Source organism: Zonotrichia leucophrys, chromosome 2, assembly GCF_028769735.1.
Source record: "Zonotrichia leucophrys gambelii isolate GWCS_2022_RI chromosome 2, RI_Zleu_2.0, whole genome shotgun sequence".
NCBI classification, from domain to species: Eukaryota; Metazoa; Chordata; class Aves; order Passeriformes; family Passerellidae; genus Zonotrichia; species Zonotrichia leucophrys.
The window spans coordinates 64,322,889-64,337,734 of record NC_088171.1 but is presented as its reverse complement, the minus strand read 5'-3'; the positions used below and the strand labels follow the sequence as shown (position 1 = coordinate 64,337,734).

At 46.8% G+C, this 14,846-nt stretch overlaps 1 protein-coding gene across 1 annotated transcript in view; it reads right to left on the bottom strand.

Annotated features, from left to right (window-relative positions):
• Nucleotides 1–273: 273 nt before the first annotated feature.
• GMPR (guanosine monophosphate reductase) overlaps nucleotides 274–14,846 on the bottom strand; it is a 41,659-nt gene continuing 27,086 nt past the window's right edge. The window contains exons 8-9 of the mRNA XM_064705226.1: nucleotides 12,886–13,045; nucleotides 274–5,143 (exon numbers count right to left, since the gene is read on the bottom strand). Of these exons, the coding sequence (XP_064561296.1) occupies nucleotides 4,963–5,143; nucleotides 12,886–13,045 (341 nt within the window). The 3' untranslated portion in view covers nucleotides 274–4,962. The remainder of the gene's footprint in view (nucleotides 5,144–12,885; nucleotides 13,046–14,846) is intronic.

Genomic DNA, 14,846 nt, shown 5'->3' with positions numbered 1-14,846 from the left:
AAGAAATTGTCTGTATACCAGTACAAGTTTATTGTTTCAGTATACTCGTACTAATAAAATAACAGTGCCAATTGCAAATGTGTGTTTTGTCTTTTATGACTGAAGGGGAGAGAGCTTTCCTAGGGACATAATTTGCCCAGTTTAATTCCCTGCCCAGTCCTCCCCCAGCCCTGCCCTGGCAATGCATTTGAGAGCATTGGCTTTTATTTGTGACGATTCCCAAAGGCAGCCTGTACCCACCCATCCCATGGCCATACAACGCTCTGCAGCCCGTCAGGGTGAAGCTTTTTATTGCATAACAAAAACCTGGGAGCAGTTGGGATGATTGGGCAGCACACACAGGGATGCCACAGCAGAGGGAAGGGGGACAGCATCTCATCACCATCTCAGCAGGGCTGAGCAGGGCAGCAAAACACTGAAAGCCCAGCAGCTTTTTGGCCAATGACACAGAAGCGCTTCACAGTTATCACAGGCAACACCACGGAGTCCTGGACTCCAAACTGATTTATGTATGAAAACTTTGGCCAGCAAACACTGTGTCAAATAAATGTTGGGGAGGGCTCGATTAAGCATCACCACAAATGAAGCTAAGGCTGCAGGGGGTGGCCTGTCCTGAGTGTAGAGCTGTGCCAGCATCTACTCAAGACACGCTTCAACCCCGCTGCCCCTGGCAGCTCCCAGCCCGCAGGGAAGGGCTGGCCCTCTCCCACCTGCTGGCCTTGGCTGCTGCAGAGGGAAAACCCCTGTTCTTGAGCCCTGGCATTTTCCCCCCTCCACTTCTCTTCTACACAAGGCCAAATCTGGCACTGGCTTCAAAAGCTCTCCTGGCTCCAAAAGAGAATTTTTGGTGTAAAACTGGTATTAGCAACTAAACAGCACCATCCCCCAGTGGGGGATGTGAGATGGTGATGGATAGACACGGTACATACAGCGGCAGAAAGCTGCAGCAACAAGTCTGTCACAAGAGTGGAGTTCAACAGGTATAAAGTAGGGAGTGCTTGGTTCAGAAAAGCTTCAAACTCTCATCATGTCCTTGACTGAAAGCACCTGTCCCAACACAGTGGGGCTTGGCCAACAGCTGCCACATTTCTTCCTTATCCCCATCCTTTCTACCCCTGCTACTGACTAGCTTAAAGAAGAGACAGGCACATTTTATATGGGAAAAGCTCCCCCAAAGGCAAACAGAGGCTTCTTCTGATCCTGCCTTTTAACTCTCCATATTTACAGGGTGTCCCCATCCTACATTCAACCCCACCATGCCCTGAGGGAGAAGAAAGTGACACCAAAGCACAGCCAAAGCCCCTGCCCCATTGGCTGTTCCAATGAGCAGATGGGAATGTGTTTCTCCCAGAGAATGGAGACCTTGGTGGCTTGTTTTGCATCTGTCAGGATGCTGGATGAAGCCCACCCCTTTAGCAATTATTCACACCTACAAGGAGGTGTCCACTTGCACAGTGCACTCCTTGCAGCCACCACAGAGTCACTGGGGAGTGCGCAAGGCCGCTCCTGTGCCGAGCCCTCCCCTCCCAAGGAGAGTTCTGGTAACCAGGCTCTGTGGGCAGGAGCCCACCCTGCAAAATGTGCTGCAGCAAGGCAACCCCAGAGCAGCACTGGGAGTGCCAGGGCTGTTGGAGGTGTCCTTATGTTCCAAGAAGCCACAGGCAGACATGCTCAGCAGGGATTGCTTAATGACAAAATGTTGCCCTTTTCAGCATCCCCACTTGTAGGTCTTTGGTATGTTAAACTGCACCCCTGTGGATCCAGTGGGAACCTCAACACTGCTCTTGGGAGCTCAACAATTGCCTGGCTGGGGAAGCAGACATGGCCCTGGCCTGCAGTACAGGCTGTCACACTCACAGCATTCCTCTGGATAGGATGGGGTTGGAGTGTAGGATTAAAGAAGACCTGGTTATGCAGAATGACAACATTAAGCATTATTAAGCACTTTAAAAATTTCTTTTCCCACAAAAGGACACCAAGTAACAAAAAACCCAGTTAGATGTGCAGGTGAGGTAGATCTAAAAATGGCACATGGCATTTGTCAGAGGTTGTGGTCTTGACTTGGACCATCCTGCCAGACAAAGCGTGTTCCTGGCTCCCTCTGCCTCCGTTCCTTGTGGGAGTGGCAGCAGGCTTGAGCAGCGTACAGGACCTGGAGCTAAGTGAAGATCAGGGCAAGAGCTGCAGCACAGGAATAGGTGTTAAAGGGGACTCCAGTGCTTTTTTGTATTTTCCAGCCTGTCTCAGAGCTGCACATATACAGTGTCAGTGATAAGCACTGACATAGCTAAGGGTTATTCCTGAACAAAATTCACATACAACTGGGTGAGATGCAGACATGCCACCAGTTCAGCCTTTCTGCATCTCATTTCTCTCTCCTGCTCACTTTTGGAGAGGAGAAAATGAAAGAAAACATGTTGCTTATCAAAACAGTGGTAAGACCTGGTATTCAGAAAAGCAAATACCTAACATCAAAATTTTATCAATCACCATTCATGGCATCAAATGTCATTCATAGACTGAAGAATTCTGGGACAGCTTAAGAATAGCTTGTCCCTGTCCTATTAGTCACTGATCAGAGTTATGTGCAGGAGGAGAAGGAAAGGAGGTGGAAGAGTGGCCCCATTTGCCACACTTGTAGAGAGGCAGCCTCTCCTTGCCCCCAGCACCTGCCCTTTGGAAAAGAAACTGTTCTGAGGCCATCATAAAGCTGCTTGGTTTGGTGTGCGCATGATCTTTTAAAAAAATGTTTACAAATATATATATTTTCTTATATGCATATGTATTTCTTAAATTCCACTTAGAAATGTAGCTAAAAAAAGTAGAAAAGCGCTAGTGAGAGTGGGCATGAGACCAGCAGAGTGCTGTACTTCCCACATGTGAAGGCACCAGTGTGGAGACACACCTGTGGTCAGGCCTGGGCTGTGGTGGTCCAACCCCACTCCTGACAGAGGTGTCCATTTGCTCCCCCTCTACATCACACAAACAGAGAGCAGTGCTGCCCCACAGCTGCACTGATGAGAGAGGTCACACTGCCCTGCTCTGGGCCCAGTGCAGCTGAGAGCAGCAGGGGGCCCATGGTGCCTTGCTGTGGTGGAGAAGCCTGGCATTCTCTTAACATGATGCTTCCAGGCTGGAGGGAACTGGAGAGATCAGGGCCTGGATTCACAGGGGCTGCTTCTCTTCTGCATTCACATTCCTTTATGATATGTGGGCAAGACAAATGGTCCTTGCAGCCAGCACAAGCATAACCTGTGCTCACATCAAGGCCCTCGTTCTCTTCCAAAGCAGAGGAAGAGGTCATCCCACAATTAAGAAGTACATCCTACATGTTAAATACCAGGAAATTTAGAAGATACCCTCTGCTTTTTCTAATGTGCACAACACACTGAAAAATCACCAGGGATCAGCTTGTGGCCTGGATTTGCTTCTCAGCATGGTTAACTGTACCAGTCCTTGTGATTGGCTTTTTGAGCGGTCCAGCGTATAAGTTTAATTCTAGAGTTTCTCTTTGCTATTCCTTTTCCTACAGATCACTTTTTTGCTTTTCAAAGGAAGCCTGCCTCTTTCCACAGATGTCTACAGGAGGGGAAAGTAAGACTCTGAAGTACTGAAGTAACACCAGCTGCATTATGATCTCAGCAGCAGTTTAAAGTAAGTGGCCAAGCATTATTAATTCATTGGTGCTCACTTTTACATCATTTATCATATCGAGCTACTGTGGTATTCATGTGGATGCAATGTGTATTTCCAAAGAAATTTTCATTGTGATTTATCAATTAATTATCAGGCCATTACACTTTATTGAGGTGTTTCACTCAGAGTCTCAAATATTCACTACTGCCTTTAGAGCAAATGCTTTAACTCCATCTAAGCCTGACAGTGTCTTGCAATCAACCAGGCTGCTCTGCCAAAAGCTCTCTCTTGCTTTACATGATGTCAAGGACTGCAAAGGAGTGGTACCACATAACCAGAAGGCAATTTGATCCCTCTGGCCTCCTCCACCTGGCCACAGACAATGCACTGCACAGTGTTTTTACCTCTTTGCTAAATGGATGTGAGCAGGCAAGGGAACAGGGAGGGCTACAAAGAATCGTCCCCCCATGTCAGGCTTACAGTTGCTGAGTTTCAATATCTTAAAAACCTGTTCCCAGAGAGAAGGTAAAAGCAGGAACCCAGCTAATTCAATAACTGCACTTATGATAAAGCAGGCAAGCTCTGAAAAGTGGTCACCTGAATGATCTCCTCAGACGGGGCAGGGGGGCCAGCATGGTTTTGCTACATTCAGTGCCCGCTTCTCTGAAGGGGCAAGTCCATTGAACAGGGAGGTTTAAGAAAGAACAGCAACATCAGCCCTGTGAACTGAAAGTGACAGAGATCTGGTGTTTTTAGCATCACATCTCACCAGCAACCAGGCCTCATCTACCATCCACCTCTGGCAGCTGTGCCATATCATTGGTTCTTTAGCCAGAAAAAAGATGAAGAGAATTTGGGTTTTTTTTTCTCCATGCAATTCCTTGCATCTTTTTCTCTCCCAGCCTGCAATTTCTGAAAGGTGCACTGCCAGAAAATGGTGGTAGCTGACAGGTCAGTCTTAGAAAAGAGAATGTGTGAATGTGTGCAGGCGTTAACAGCCATGTCTGTACAAGCCAATTCCTTGTTAACTGAGGTTTCAGCAGCTATTTATCAGAGGGGGAAAAAAACAGGTGAAGAAATGACTAAAAAATAAAATAGGCACAATGATAAAAGATGAGGCAATTGCATTTTGAATCAATGGCATTGTGTTAATAGCATGACCTTCCCCTTCCAAATCCCAGCCATAGCCAATAGCTATGACACTGCCGTTCTGAGAGAGAGAGAGGGAAGTTTGCCACTAACACAACATGGAGGAGAAAGCAAAGGAAGAGAGCAGCCCTTCCTGCTCTTCTTCCCCAGCCCCCTCTCCAGCCCCCCAGGCCTAGGCTAGGAGAAGACCTCGTTGTGCTGCTGGGTGACCCGGATAAACGTCGTCCTCTTGCTCAGTTCCTTGAGTTTGGCAGCTCCCACGTAGGTGCAGGTGGAGCGCAGCCCCCCGAGGATGTCCAGGATGGTGTGTTCCACATCCCCTTTGTATGGCACCTCCACAGTCTTGCCCTCTGAAGCCCTGGAGAAGAGATCAGTCACTGCATTCATATGGATGCAAAACATGAGTGTGTTTAATGGAGAATTGTGGCACTGAACCGTGCAGGCTGCAGTTTACAAACATGCCCCCAGCTTTACTGCTTGCTGCTGCTTGGTGCTCTCAAGCACTGAAACGCCTCAGCTCCACTCACCACCAACACTGAGAAGTAGAAGCAGACAGATCTTGTAGATGCTTCAATATCCCATGAGTTTATTTACAGATGTGCCCCTTCCTCCCCTCTACCATCTGCCTACAAGCAAGTGGAACTTCCAGCTTTATTGAAAAGTAAATTTGACTGTGACAGCTGCAACCTTAAAGTGTAAGGAACGGCCAGACTCAAACAGAGAAATGTTGGAGCTGGTTCTCAGCAGGCACCACCCAGCACAGCTCAACAGAGGCTTCCTGGCCCTTGGGCTCTGTCCCATGTTACTGATCAGCCACAGATGGAAGTGCTCTGGCTGTCTCCTACTAGTGTGATTCTGCAGAGCTCACAGAGAGAGAGAGCAGGAAACCTGTTACAGAAACCTGCTGCACAGCTGTCCCTTGAAGCTAAAAGGTGATCTAGCACAGTTCAGTGCCAGGCAAAAAGGCCAGAAAAATACCAATGCTGTGAATACTGTCAAGTGCTGGTGCATGCCAGCACAGACTACACTGTTCCCAAAAAGCACATCTGAAAGAGTTACACGATGGAAGAATCCAGGCAAATAACTTCCACTCCTCCTGCAGCTTTCTCCAGCCCCATGTTCAGCAATCCCTCCTGTAGCAGAGACTCTTTATGAGCTGATCAGTGGCATCAGCAGCTGATCCCACTACACTTTAGAGTAAGCTTGTTCTGCCTGGCACACTGGCTCTTCTGGGAAGGGAAGCCTTGGGAAGGGAGGGTCTAAGACAGATGAGGAGACGCTTTCCTTCTGCCCTACAAAATGGAGGCAGAAATCATGGCAGCAGTCTGTCATTATTCTAAATGTGGCTTTATTTGCTTCTTCCTTAAAAGCTTCCAGGGGATAGTACAAGAAAGGGCATGCCTGTTTGTAGGCTCCATTTGTGAATCATTAACAACAGCAACAGCTGCTATGTGGACGTACTTCAGTGTGAGCCTGCCTATATTTCATCCTGTTAGTCTAAATGTGAGGTCACAGCCCTAGGGAGACAATAAAGGCAAAGTGTGGATATGCCATGTGAGTAAGGAGCCATGATTAATCTCCCTACATCTGATGAGTAATTGACTCTTTCTTGAAACTCTTAAATAAGCACTGCAGTGGCCAGTGGAAGATGGATGTGCCACTGGCATCTTGCAGACTGCACAGGGCTTAGGGGTCTGTTGTATGGCCTCTGCTGCTGGGAGTTCCCAGGCTTTTAGTTTCAGCTCCAGTGCCAGAAGGAAAAGGCTGAAACAACACTCATGCCACTGTTCCTGCTTTTGGCCATGCCCATCTCTTCCAGTCAAAGCTGGGAGGTTGAGCTCAGGCTCCAGGGAGCTTCCTGCAAGATTGTGAGAGACAGTGCCATGTCTGGGATTTGCAGAAACCAGTGCAAATTCTACCATGTCCTGCCACCTGAAGAGCCCTGCATGCTGTTCTGTGCAAGGAGTGCAGGGTTTACTGCATTCGTGCATGGCCGCCCATTCAGTTCATGCATGAGAGGTCAATTAGCTGATCCATGAATGCACCATCAGTAAATGTAAATTCCTTGTTAATTCATGCTTAAGCATCCTGTGGGTCATAAGCTGCACATTGCTCCTATGAACATGAGTGCTTGGTGGTCCTTTTTTCAGTGAAAAAATACAGAAATGGGTGATGGTTACAGCCACTGCCCCTGGGAGAGATCCCTGCAGTGGCTACAATGGTGTCAGGAAGCTGAAGCCTGTGGGTTGCCACTTAAGGCTTTGGAGACCAAGATCTACAGAAGTGGTGAACACCTAATGACACAGCCCCAAAGCTCTGACAGCTAAACACTCACTATTGCTCCTCCAGAGTCAGCTGGTGGGATGTCCTGTTGATCAAGGAGTAACCTGTAGATACCATACTGGGTAAAACACACTAGAAGAGAGGTGTGAGATTAGCTCCACAGCCTTGTCCACAGAGATAAGGGGATGACGTTTCTGATGAATATATACTCAAGCTGTGCTAACATTAACCCCAATAGTCTTGTCCCCAGAGGAAAGGGGTTTTTAAGAGATAACATGTTGCTCAGACTGAGCTGAGAAGTCATCTGGTTCCCTGGGAAGCGTGGGTGGAATTTCACTACATGTATGCACACACTGGTGCGCTATTAATTGCTGTAGTCTGGCCCAGGGGTAGGATCTGTATCCATAGGGCTATAAAACCAAATGTTAACCCCTTTAACACAGTGCTCAGGATGGAGGAGAGACATTTAGTAAGTAAACTGCTACAGTATCAATCCCTGGTGGCTGGTCCATAGGGAGGAAAAATGGAGTTTTTAACTTATGTATGTTAAGACTGTGATGATGTCCAAAGAGTTCATATTGGACTAACCTTCTAAGGGCTCCCCAATGTATGCTTTCCCAAGGAGTGACGTATAGGCCATGAATTACTGGGCTTGCTGTGCTCTTGTGTGAGTGCCAGATTAGTTCATGCATGAGCACTGAATAAATTATTGCACGAGTGCCTAATTAATTCATGCATTAATAGCCAGTAATTTCTGCATAAGCATCCAATCAGTTCATGCATGCATGCCCAAATTATTTATGTCCAAACACCCTGTTAGTACATTCATGAGTGCCCAACGTGATGAGCACCCAGCTGACTCCCACCAGCACCCATATGGGTGCTGTGCTGGGCAAACACAGCAGGGTTCAGGTGACATGGGGGGCCAGTGTGACCTGTGTGGGATAAGGCCACGGCCTGCATCATTCCAGAGATGTTCCACCTGGCTCCAAAAATGGTGTGAGCCACCAAACTTTCAGCAGGTCAGAGGAGCACGTGACACCTCTCCTCAAGTGTACTTATGAAACAGCAATGGCCACTGGGAGAGGAGACACACCTGGACACACCTGAGGAGACGTGCAGTGCACTCCCAAAGGGAGTGCAGTCCCTGTGTGACTCATGCTAGAAAAGGGAGAGCTGTAAAGGAACTGTGTCCCCTGGACAGCCCTCAGTGTTGGCAACACACCAATGCTTTAGTTACTGCCAAGCTGTGGTTGCTGCAAGTCAAGGACTTTCCTCTTCCTCACACCACCCCACCAGCAAGTAGGCTGGGGGGCACAAGAAGTTGTGACAGGACACAGCCAGGACAGCTGACCCAAACTGACCAAAGGGACACTCCATACCATATGGCAACAGGCTCAGTATATAAACTAGGGGGGAAAGCTGGCTGGGGCCACTGCCCAGGAACTGGCTGGGCATTGGTTGGTGAGTGGTGAAAAACTCTCTATAACTTGTTTTGTATATTATTATTGCTGTTGTTATTATTCCTTCCCTTTCTGTCCTACTAAATTGTCTTTATCTCAAGCCATGAATTTTGCTGGTTTTTCCCAATTCTGTCTCCCATCACACTGGGGGGTGGAGTGAGCGAGTGCCTGCGTGGTGTTTACTGCCTGCTGGGATAAACCATGACAATGGATTACACGGGCTGTCACAAAAGCTGGCACACTTGGCAGAGAGCTGCATAAGCAAGTCAGCAGGAGCTGCTGAGGGTTTTGCTGCTCTGACATCTCTCCTGGAGCTATGACCCAAAAGTAACCCCTTCTCAGAAAGAAAGGTGATGACAGAGCAATTGAGGCTCCCAGCGGCTGGGAAAGGTGTGCTCAGATGCTCTCAGCAGTAACTCTGACTCTTGCCAGCCACTGAACAGAAAGAGAAAACTATTTGCTTCAGACTTTTTGCACAGGGCCCAGTCTGTGGTGCCCCTCCTGGCCAGCTGAAGGCTGCTGCATGGAGGGATGTGTGTGGTGGATGGGAATCCTGGCAGGCTGCATGGGATGAAACACATGAGATGGTGCTCTGTCAGCCCAGCAAAATGTGGGTCAGATTAAAGGGGTCAGGCTGCCCTGGCATGAAGCAATCTTTTGAGTGGGGCATATAAGAAATGGAGGAACTGGGGGCAGGTCTTCCAGGCTATCATTTGGGATACACAAGATGGTAAGCAGCAGCTGGCAGTTGGTGCTATTCTGTCTCTGTGGCCAAAATTTCACCCTGCAGTTAATATAAAGTGCCCACACTCAGCTTAACAGCAGCTGTGAATTGCTGAGTGGCCACAACAGAACTGCAGCATTCACACAAAACCTGTGAAATTTCAAAAGGGTTAACAAAACCAAATTGACTCGAACTGAATAATACTGCATGCATCCTCAGACCCTGCTTGCCTTATTTCTCTTCTCCCACAAAAGAAACACAAAAATTGCCTTTCAGAAATCCCCAGCTCTGATCCATATTCCTCATGGAAGGAGGTGAAAATGTAAAAATAAGCCAATATATAAATGACATAAGATAAATGAAAGCGAGTACACAGATTAAATGGGATCAGCTTGACATATTCATTACAAAAACAATTACTCTCATGACTTTTATTCCCTGCCACAGCCATCTCACCCTATCTGTCAGTTTTAATGTAGCTGCTGCAGGCTCAGGTTCTCCAGCCTACATGTGGAATTTTGAGAAGATGAAGTTAAATGACAAGCAGTCTGATTCTGCAGGGGACTGAGCACACTGAGCTCCCCACTGCTCCAATAACACACTGTGAGTGTTCAGGCTCTTTTAAAGACAAAACAGCTTATTTGGGTCACCAATACAGACTTACAGCTGGGCTTTTTAAATGCATATAAAGGAGCCCCACTGACTTGACCTGTTTGGGTCAAGTTTGGGGTATCCAGCATTTAAAATGCTGACTAAGAACCCTTTTGGTTCAAGCTTGCCATCAGCTAAACTAGGAAGTGATTAAACTTCCTGTAACTTTTACTATAAGGGCAACCTTGTGCTGTTTCAAATCCCCCTTCAATGCCCAACACATTTACAATGCTGGATTTAGCCGCTGCTATTTTTAAACCACAGTGACACTCATGCTGGGACAGGCCAAGGAAGACTGAGCCCAAGGCTGGTACAGGCAGCCAGGTCAGTGTCATGGCTGCAGAGTGAAGATGAGTATCAGCACTTCCCCAGTAAAGACCCAAGGCTCACAGATTTAGTGTCTGGAGCTGTTGTATCTAGCAGTACACTGAGAGACTCCTCCTATGCTACCTATTAGTGGCACAGAAAGGTAGTATTTCAACAGAGACTAAAAATTTCAGATTGTGCTCCTGCTGCCTTGCTGCTGAGAAAGTCTCAGAACCTGGTCCCCAGGAAATTCTCAAATCAAGGATGCAAACCAAAATACAGCTTTGGATCAAGCCAAATTTGTATAGCATTGCACATAATGACTTTAAAAGGTCTGTCTAGACTGAGCCAAATACAGCACCTTTCTCTATAACCTTTGCTCCTACAAGATGGGATACTTGCACTTTATCTCATTTTTAAGAGGGACCAGTGTCAATTAGTTCTCCTGCTGGCAATAAATTTTGTTGCCAGATCACACACACCTAATTAGGTAGAACAGAATTTAAGAGCTGCCTTAGTCCTTTGTCCTCTTGGTACAGCCAGCCTTCTCAAACTCTTCCTGCATCTTTCACCAGCTCTGTGGAGGCCAGTCCCTAAGGACTGTGCTGCACTGAGATCTGGCAGCACACTTGGGCTGCTCAGTGAGATGGCTCTCAGGGAAATGCCATTAACCACAGGCCTGAGAAGCATCAGGCCTTTCCCACACTCCAGCTGACTCAAGCTCAGGGTAGCACAGGACAGGAGATGATCATTCAGGTAAAGGCTGCCAGCACAACTATGCAACTGGCAGCTGCCACTTCCATACTAAGAGACACTTATTAGTGCTGTCCACTCAGACCATTTGTTCTGAGGCTTTGCTGACAAGTAGACTTGCTAGAGCACAAAAAAAGAAAAAGAGCTCCCAGACTGTGCACTGCTTCTGGGCAGTGGCATATGAACCCAAAGTGAATCAAAACTCAGAGATATGCAACATCTGTCCGGTGTATCATTTCAGCTTGTCTCAGATGCAGATGGCATCTCATGCAGCTCTTTCTTCTGCAAAAACCAGTTGTGTTTGAAAGCAAAAACACTGAATGGGTTGCCCAGAGAGCTGGTGGATGTCCCATGCCTGGAAATACTCTAGGCCAAGCTGGGGACAGCATACTGAGCAAACTCATCTAGTTGAAGATGCCCCTGCTCATTATGGGGATGGTTGGACTAGATGAACCTTAAAGGTCCCTTCCAACCCAAATGATTCTGTGATGCCACGAACTAGGCCACAAGCTAGGTTGTAAATGCTCTGCCACAAGCTAGGTTGTAAATGCTCTGACAGAGGTTAAGTTTTACCACTTTGCACTCCACTAAGTGCTATGTGAACAAATACACAATTTTATGGTGCAGAGGAAAACCACCACAGGAGTCAATGCTGGGGTGGAGAACAGGAGGTGGGATCAAAGATCCTTCTATCTAGCATGAAATCTGGGATTGCTATCTATCAGCTTATCTCTGTGTCAAAGCATGAATTCCATTTAATTTTGTGGATCCCATTCTGCTTTATATTCTGTGCTGTCACCTTCACAGATCTGAAACTCTTACCCATGGTAGCAGCAGGACATGTTGGGAAAAACTTGTATCCTGGAGTGGTTGTAGCAGATGAGGCCAACAAACCCATCAATCCCCAGTGTGTGGCTGGAAGTGCAGGTGTACTGAGACTCCTGCAAACAGCAATTTACCAAATGGGACCAGAGCCTGAATCTATGCCAGCAAAGAAGAATCAAAAGAGACCCCTCAATAAACCAGTGTTTACTGAAAGACAGGAGTCATTCTCCAATGAAGTATGTAAGAACCATGTTGTCCAAGGGCAGTGACCGAGACTGCTAGTCAGAAGAGAAAAGACACAGAGGTTTTCTGATGTTATCTGCTTTTCCAAGAAGTCAACATTGTCAGCACTTTCCAGAGTAAAACAGTAATGGACAACAGATTTTTTTGCAAAATCTGTCTTCCTTACCTCTCCCCTGAGGAGTTAGCTCAAAAATGAAGCTTCTGCATTCTGCATTATTTGAGGCTACTCTGGTGCTCTGTTACCAAAAGAGGGCTGGAAAAACTGTACATAGGCTTCTGCTGCCTATGAAGACTGCCCCAAAAATGCAGAACGGAGTCCCAGAGCTGCTGCTGGTGTCTGAGTGCTTTGGCAGTCCTGGTCCTCATCTCTGTACTGGGGAAACTCCAGCTGAGCTTCACCAGCTCACCAGCACCCACCTTCTGCAAGCAGAAGGGAGCCTGTGGGCTAGCTGGGAATCCTTACACCAAGAAGACACCCAATGTGGACAAGCAGAGGGACAGAAACTGCAGCCTGCTACGTCATGTTCCAGCATTTAGTTCATACACATCCTGAAGGAGCAGTAAGTCAGAAGAGTGCCTAACGACTTCCCACACTACACAACTGGTGCAGCAGTGACAGCACACCATACCAGCTGCAAATAAGAGAACATCACTGCTCTCAGCCAGCCAACCCCAGCTCTTTCTCCCTGTCTCCCTCTGATGTCATCCCTCCCTCAGATCTACTGGTGTAAATGTAGGCAACAGCTGCTTCAATGGGAGCAGCAGCATAGGCCTGTTTCCTTCTGCCCAATTCTGCTCCAAAAGTTCCTGGATGGAGGGCTCACTGCAATTGCTCCCGTGTGGAATTCATACCTGTATTCAGCAACCCCTCCTGCATGCTTCTTCATGGCTGTATCAGAGCTCATTCCATAGAATAGTTTCACCTTCTTCCCGTTCCTTTCTAGAATTTCTCCAGCACTCTGGTCATGGCCTGCAAACATTCCTCCAATCATGACGAAGTCAGCACCAGCTCCTGTGATCAGCAAAAGGACACATAAAAAAGCAGGGAAAGGAGAAGGTGAAAGCCAAAGCAAGAGCACAGTGATCTCTGGAAACAATAGCCAGCATTTTACAGTTTAGTACGGAGTCCCCTCTTGTCACAGCAAACTTGGATGAAAAGCTTTACTTTAGAACTGACACAGGCTGAATTGTATTTCTCTGGTACTTTAAATGGAAAAAAACCCTTTTCTGTTACAATGACAAAGATAGAGATTATTCTACTCTATCCCAACGCCTTTTATTTTCAAATTCAGTTTCAACTCTTCATAATAGTATCTGAGCACAATTCTTTATTAACTGTGACTGCAGCAATCAGCAGTCCTGTTAACTCTGTACAGCTCAATGCTGTACACAGAAGTGGATGGTTCCTACCTCAAGAGTCTTCTAGGCCACAAGTGGAGAGTGGGAATGTACCCTGAAGGAAAGCATGGATGTAATGTAATCTTCCCAGCAATGACATAAAATGATTGATTCAGATTTTTAACTGAAATAATGATTTTTCAAGTCCATCACTCATCTGTGTTCAGTGTTGTTCTGGATGATTCCTAGTCAAAGAGATCTGGATGCATCTCATTTGGTTCCTGTTTAAAAATTCTGGTCCAAGGACCATCACTCCTGGGTTCTATGGTTCTCAGCACACACCACAAAGAAGTCTAGCCCATTGCTATTACTCCTAAATATGTTCCAGATACTGAATAGCAACACTGAATACTCAATCATCACTGTTCAGTCTGTTTATCTCCTCTGGCTTTGTAAATCATGAAATCAGCTCTGCTGGGAGTAAGATCAGGAAGAAGGTTTTTGGAATCATTCTTAATTTTCTACTGTGATCTCCAGTATTTCCAGCTGGGCTGGAACTATTCCACCAGCAGCTCCTCCTGTGATATTTTGGCATATCTAGGAGTGCTTGGAAAAGTTTGGCCTTTAGTCTTTTATGAGCCTGTGATGACCCAACCCTGAAACAAAGCATTTTCCTGTTCATACTCTCTGCTTCTTCAATGTGTATGTGCCAGAACAGGCCTCTCCTCTGCTCAGCTTCTTCCCAGAACTGACAGAAGAACTGAGCTATAAACCACACTTCACAGAAAGCACATGAGCTTGAACTACATCCATCCTCCTAAGAACAAATCTGAAGTCTGGGGAGACCCCAGACTAGGTAAGTCTGGCATTAGGATTTGCTCTGATCTCTGTCACTGTCCCAACAATAACACCAGACCTTGAAATCTGAAAAGTAAGTGAAATCCCTATCATATCTGCTCAGCTTCTACCAAACCTGAAGTTGAGAATATTTTGATCTTAGAACACATGACAAGAGTGAAGTGTGCCAGTTCCTCCCTCCACCCCTTTGCCAAAGAGCAGAGCTGGCAGCAGTGCCTGGGGGCAGAGCACCCAGCTGCTCTGCTGACCTCACCTCCCTTTGCCTGGTGCCTGCTTGAAAGGAACACTGTGTCCATGGTAAAGGGATACTAAAAATGAAGCTTATGCAAAGCACATCACAAGCAATATTTATAGCCAGGCACTCATTCAGGTATCCTATCATGTCAGCTGCCTGGCAGATTTCTCCTGAGCTTTCTTGTTTCAGATGGCTGAGTTTTAAAATCTCGGTTCGACTCATGCCTGCCAAAACCTGCCAAAAACAAAGGGAATACTCATATTTTAATTACTGGTTGCAAATTCCTGTTGCTACCTAGCACAACCTTGCTCCATCTTTCAAAAAACAAGTACCCTGGGAAACCTAGCTAACGTCTTCTTCGTGGGTGGAAGAAAACATGAGG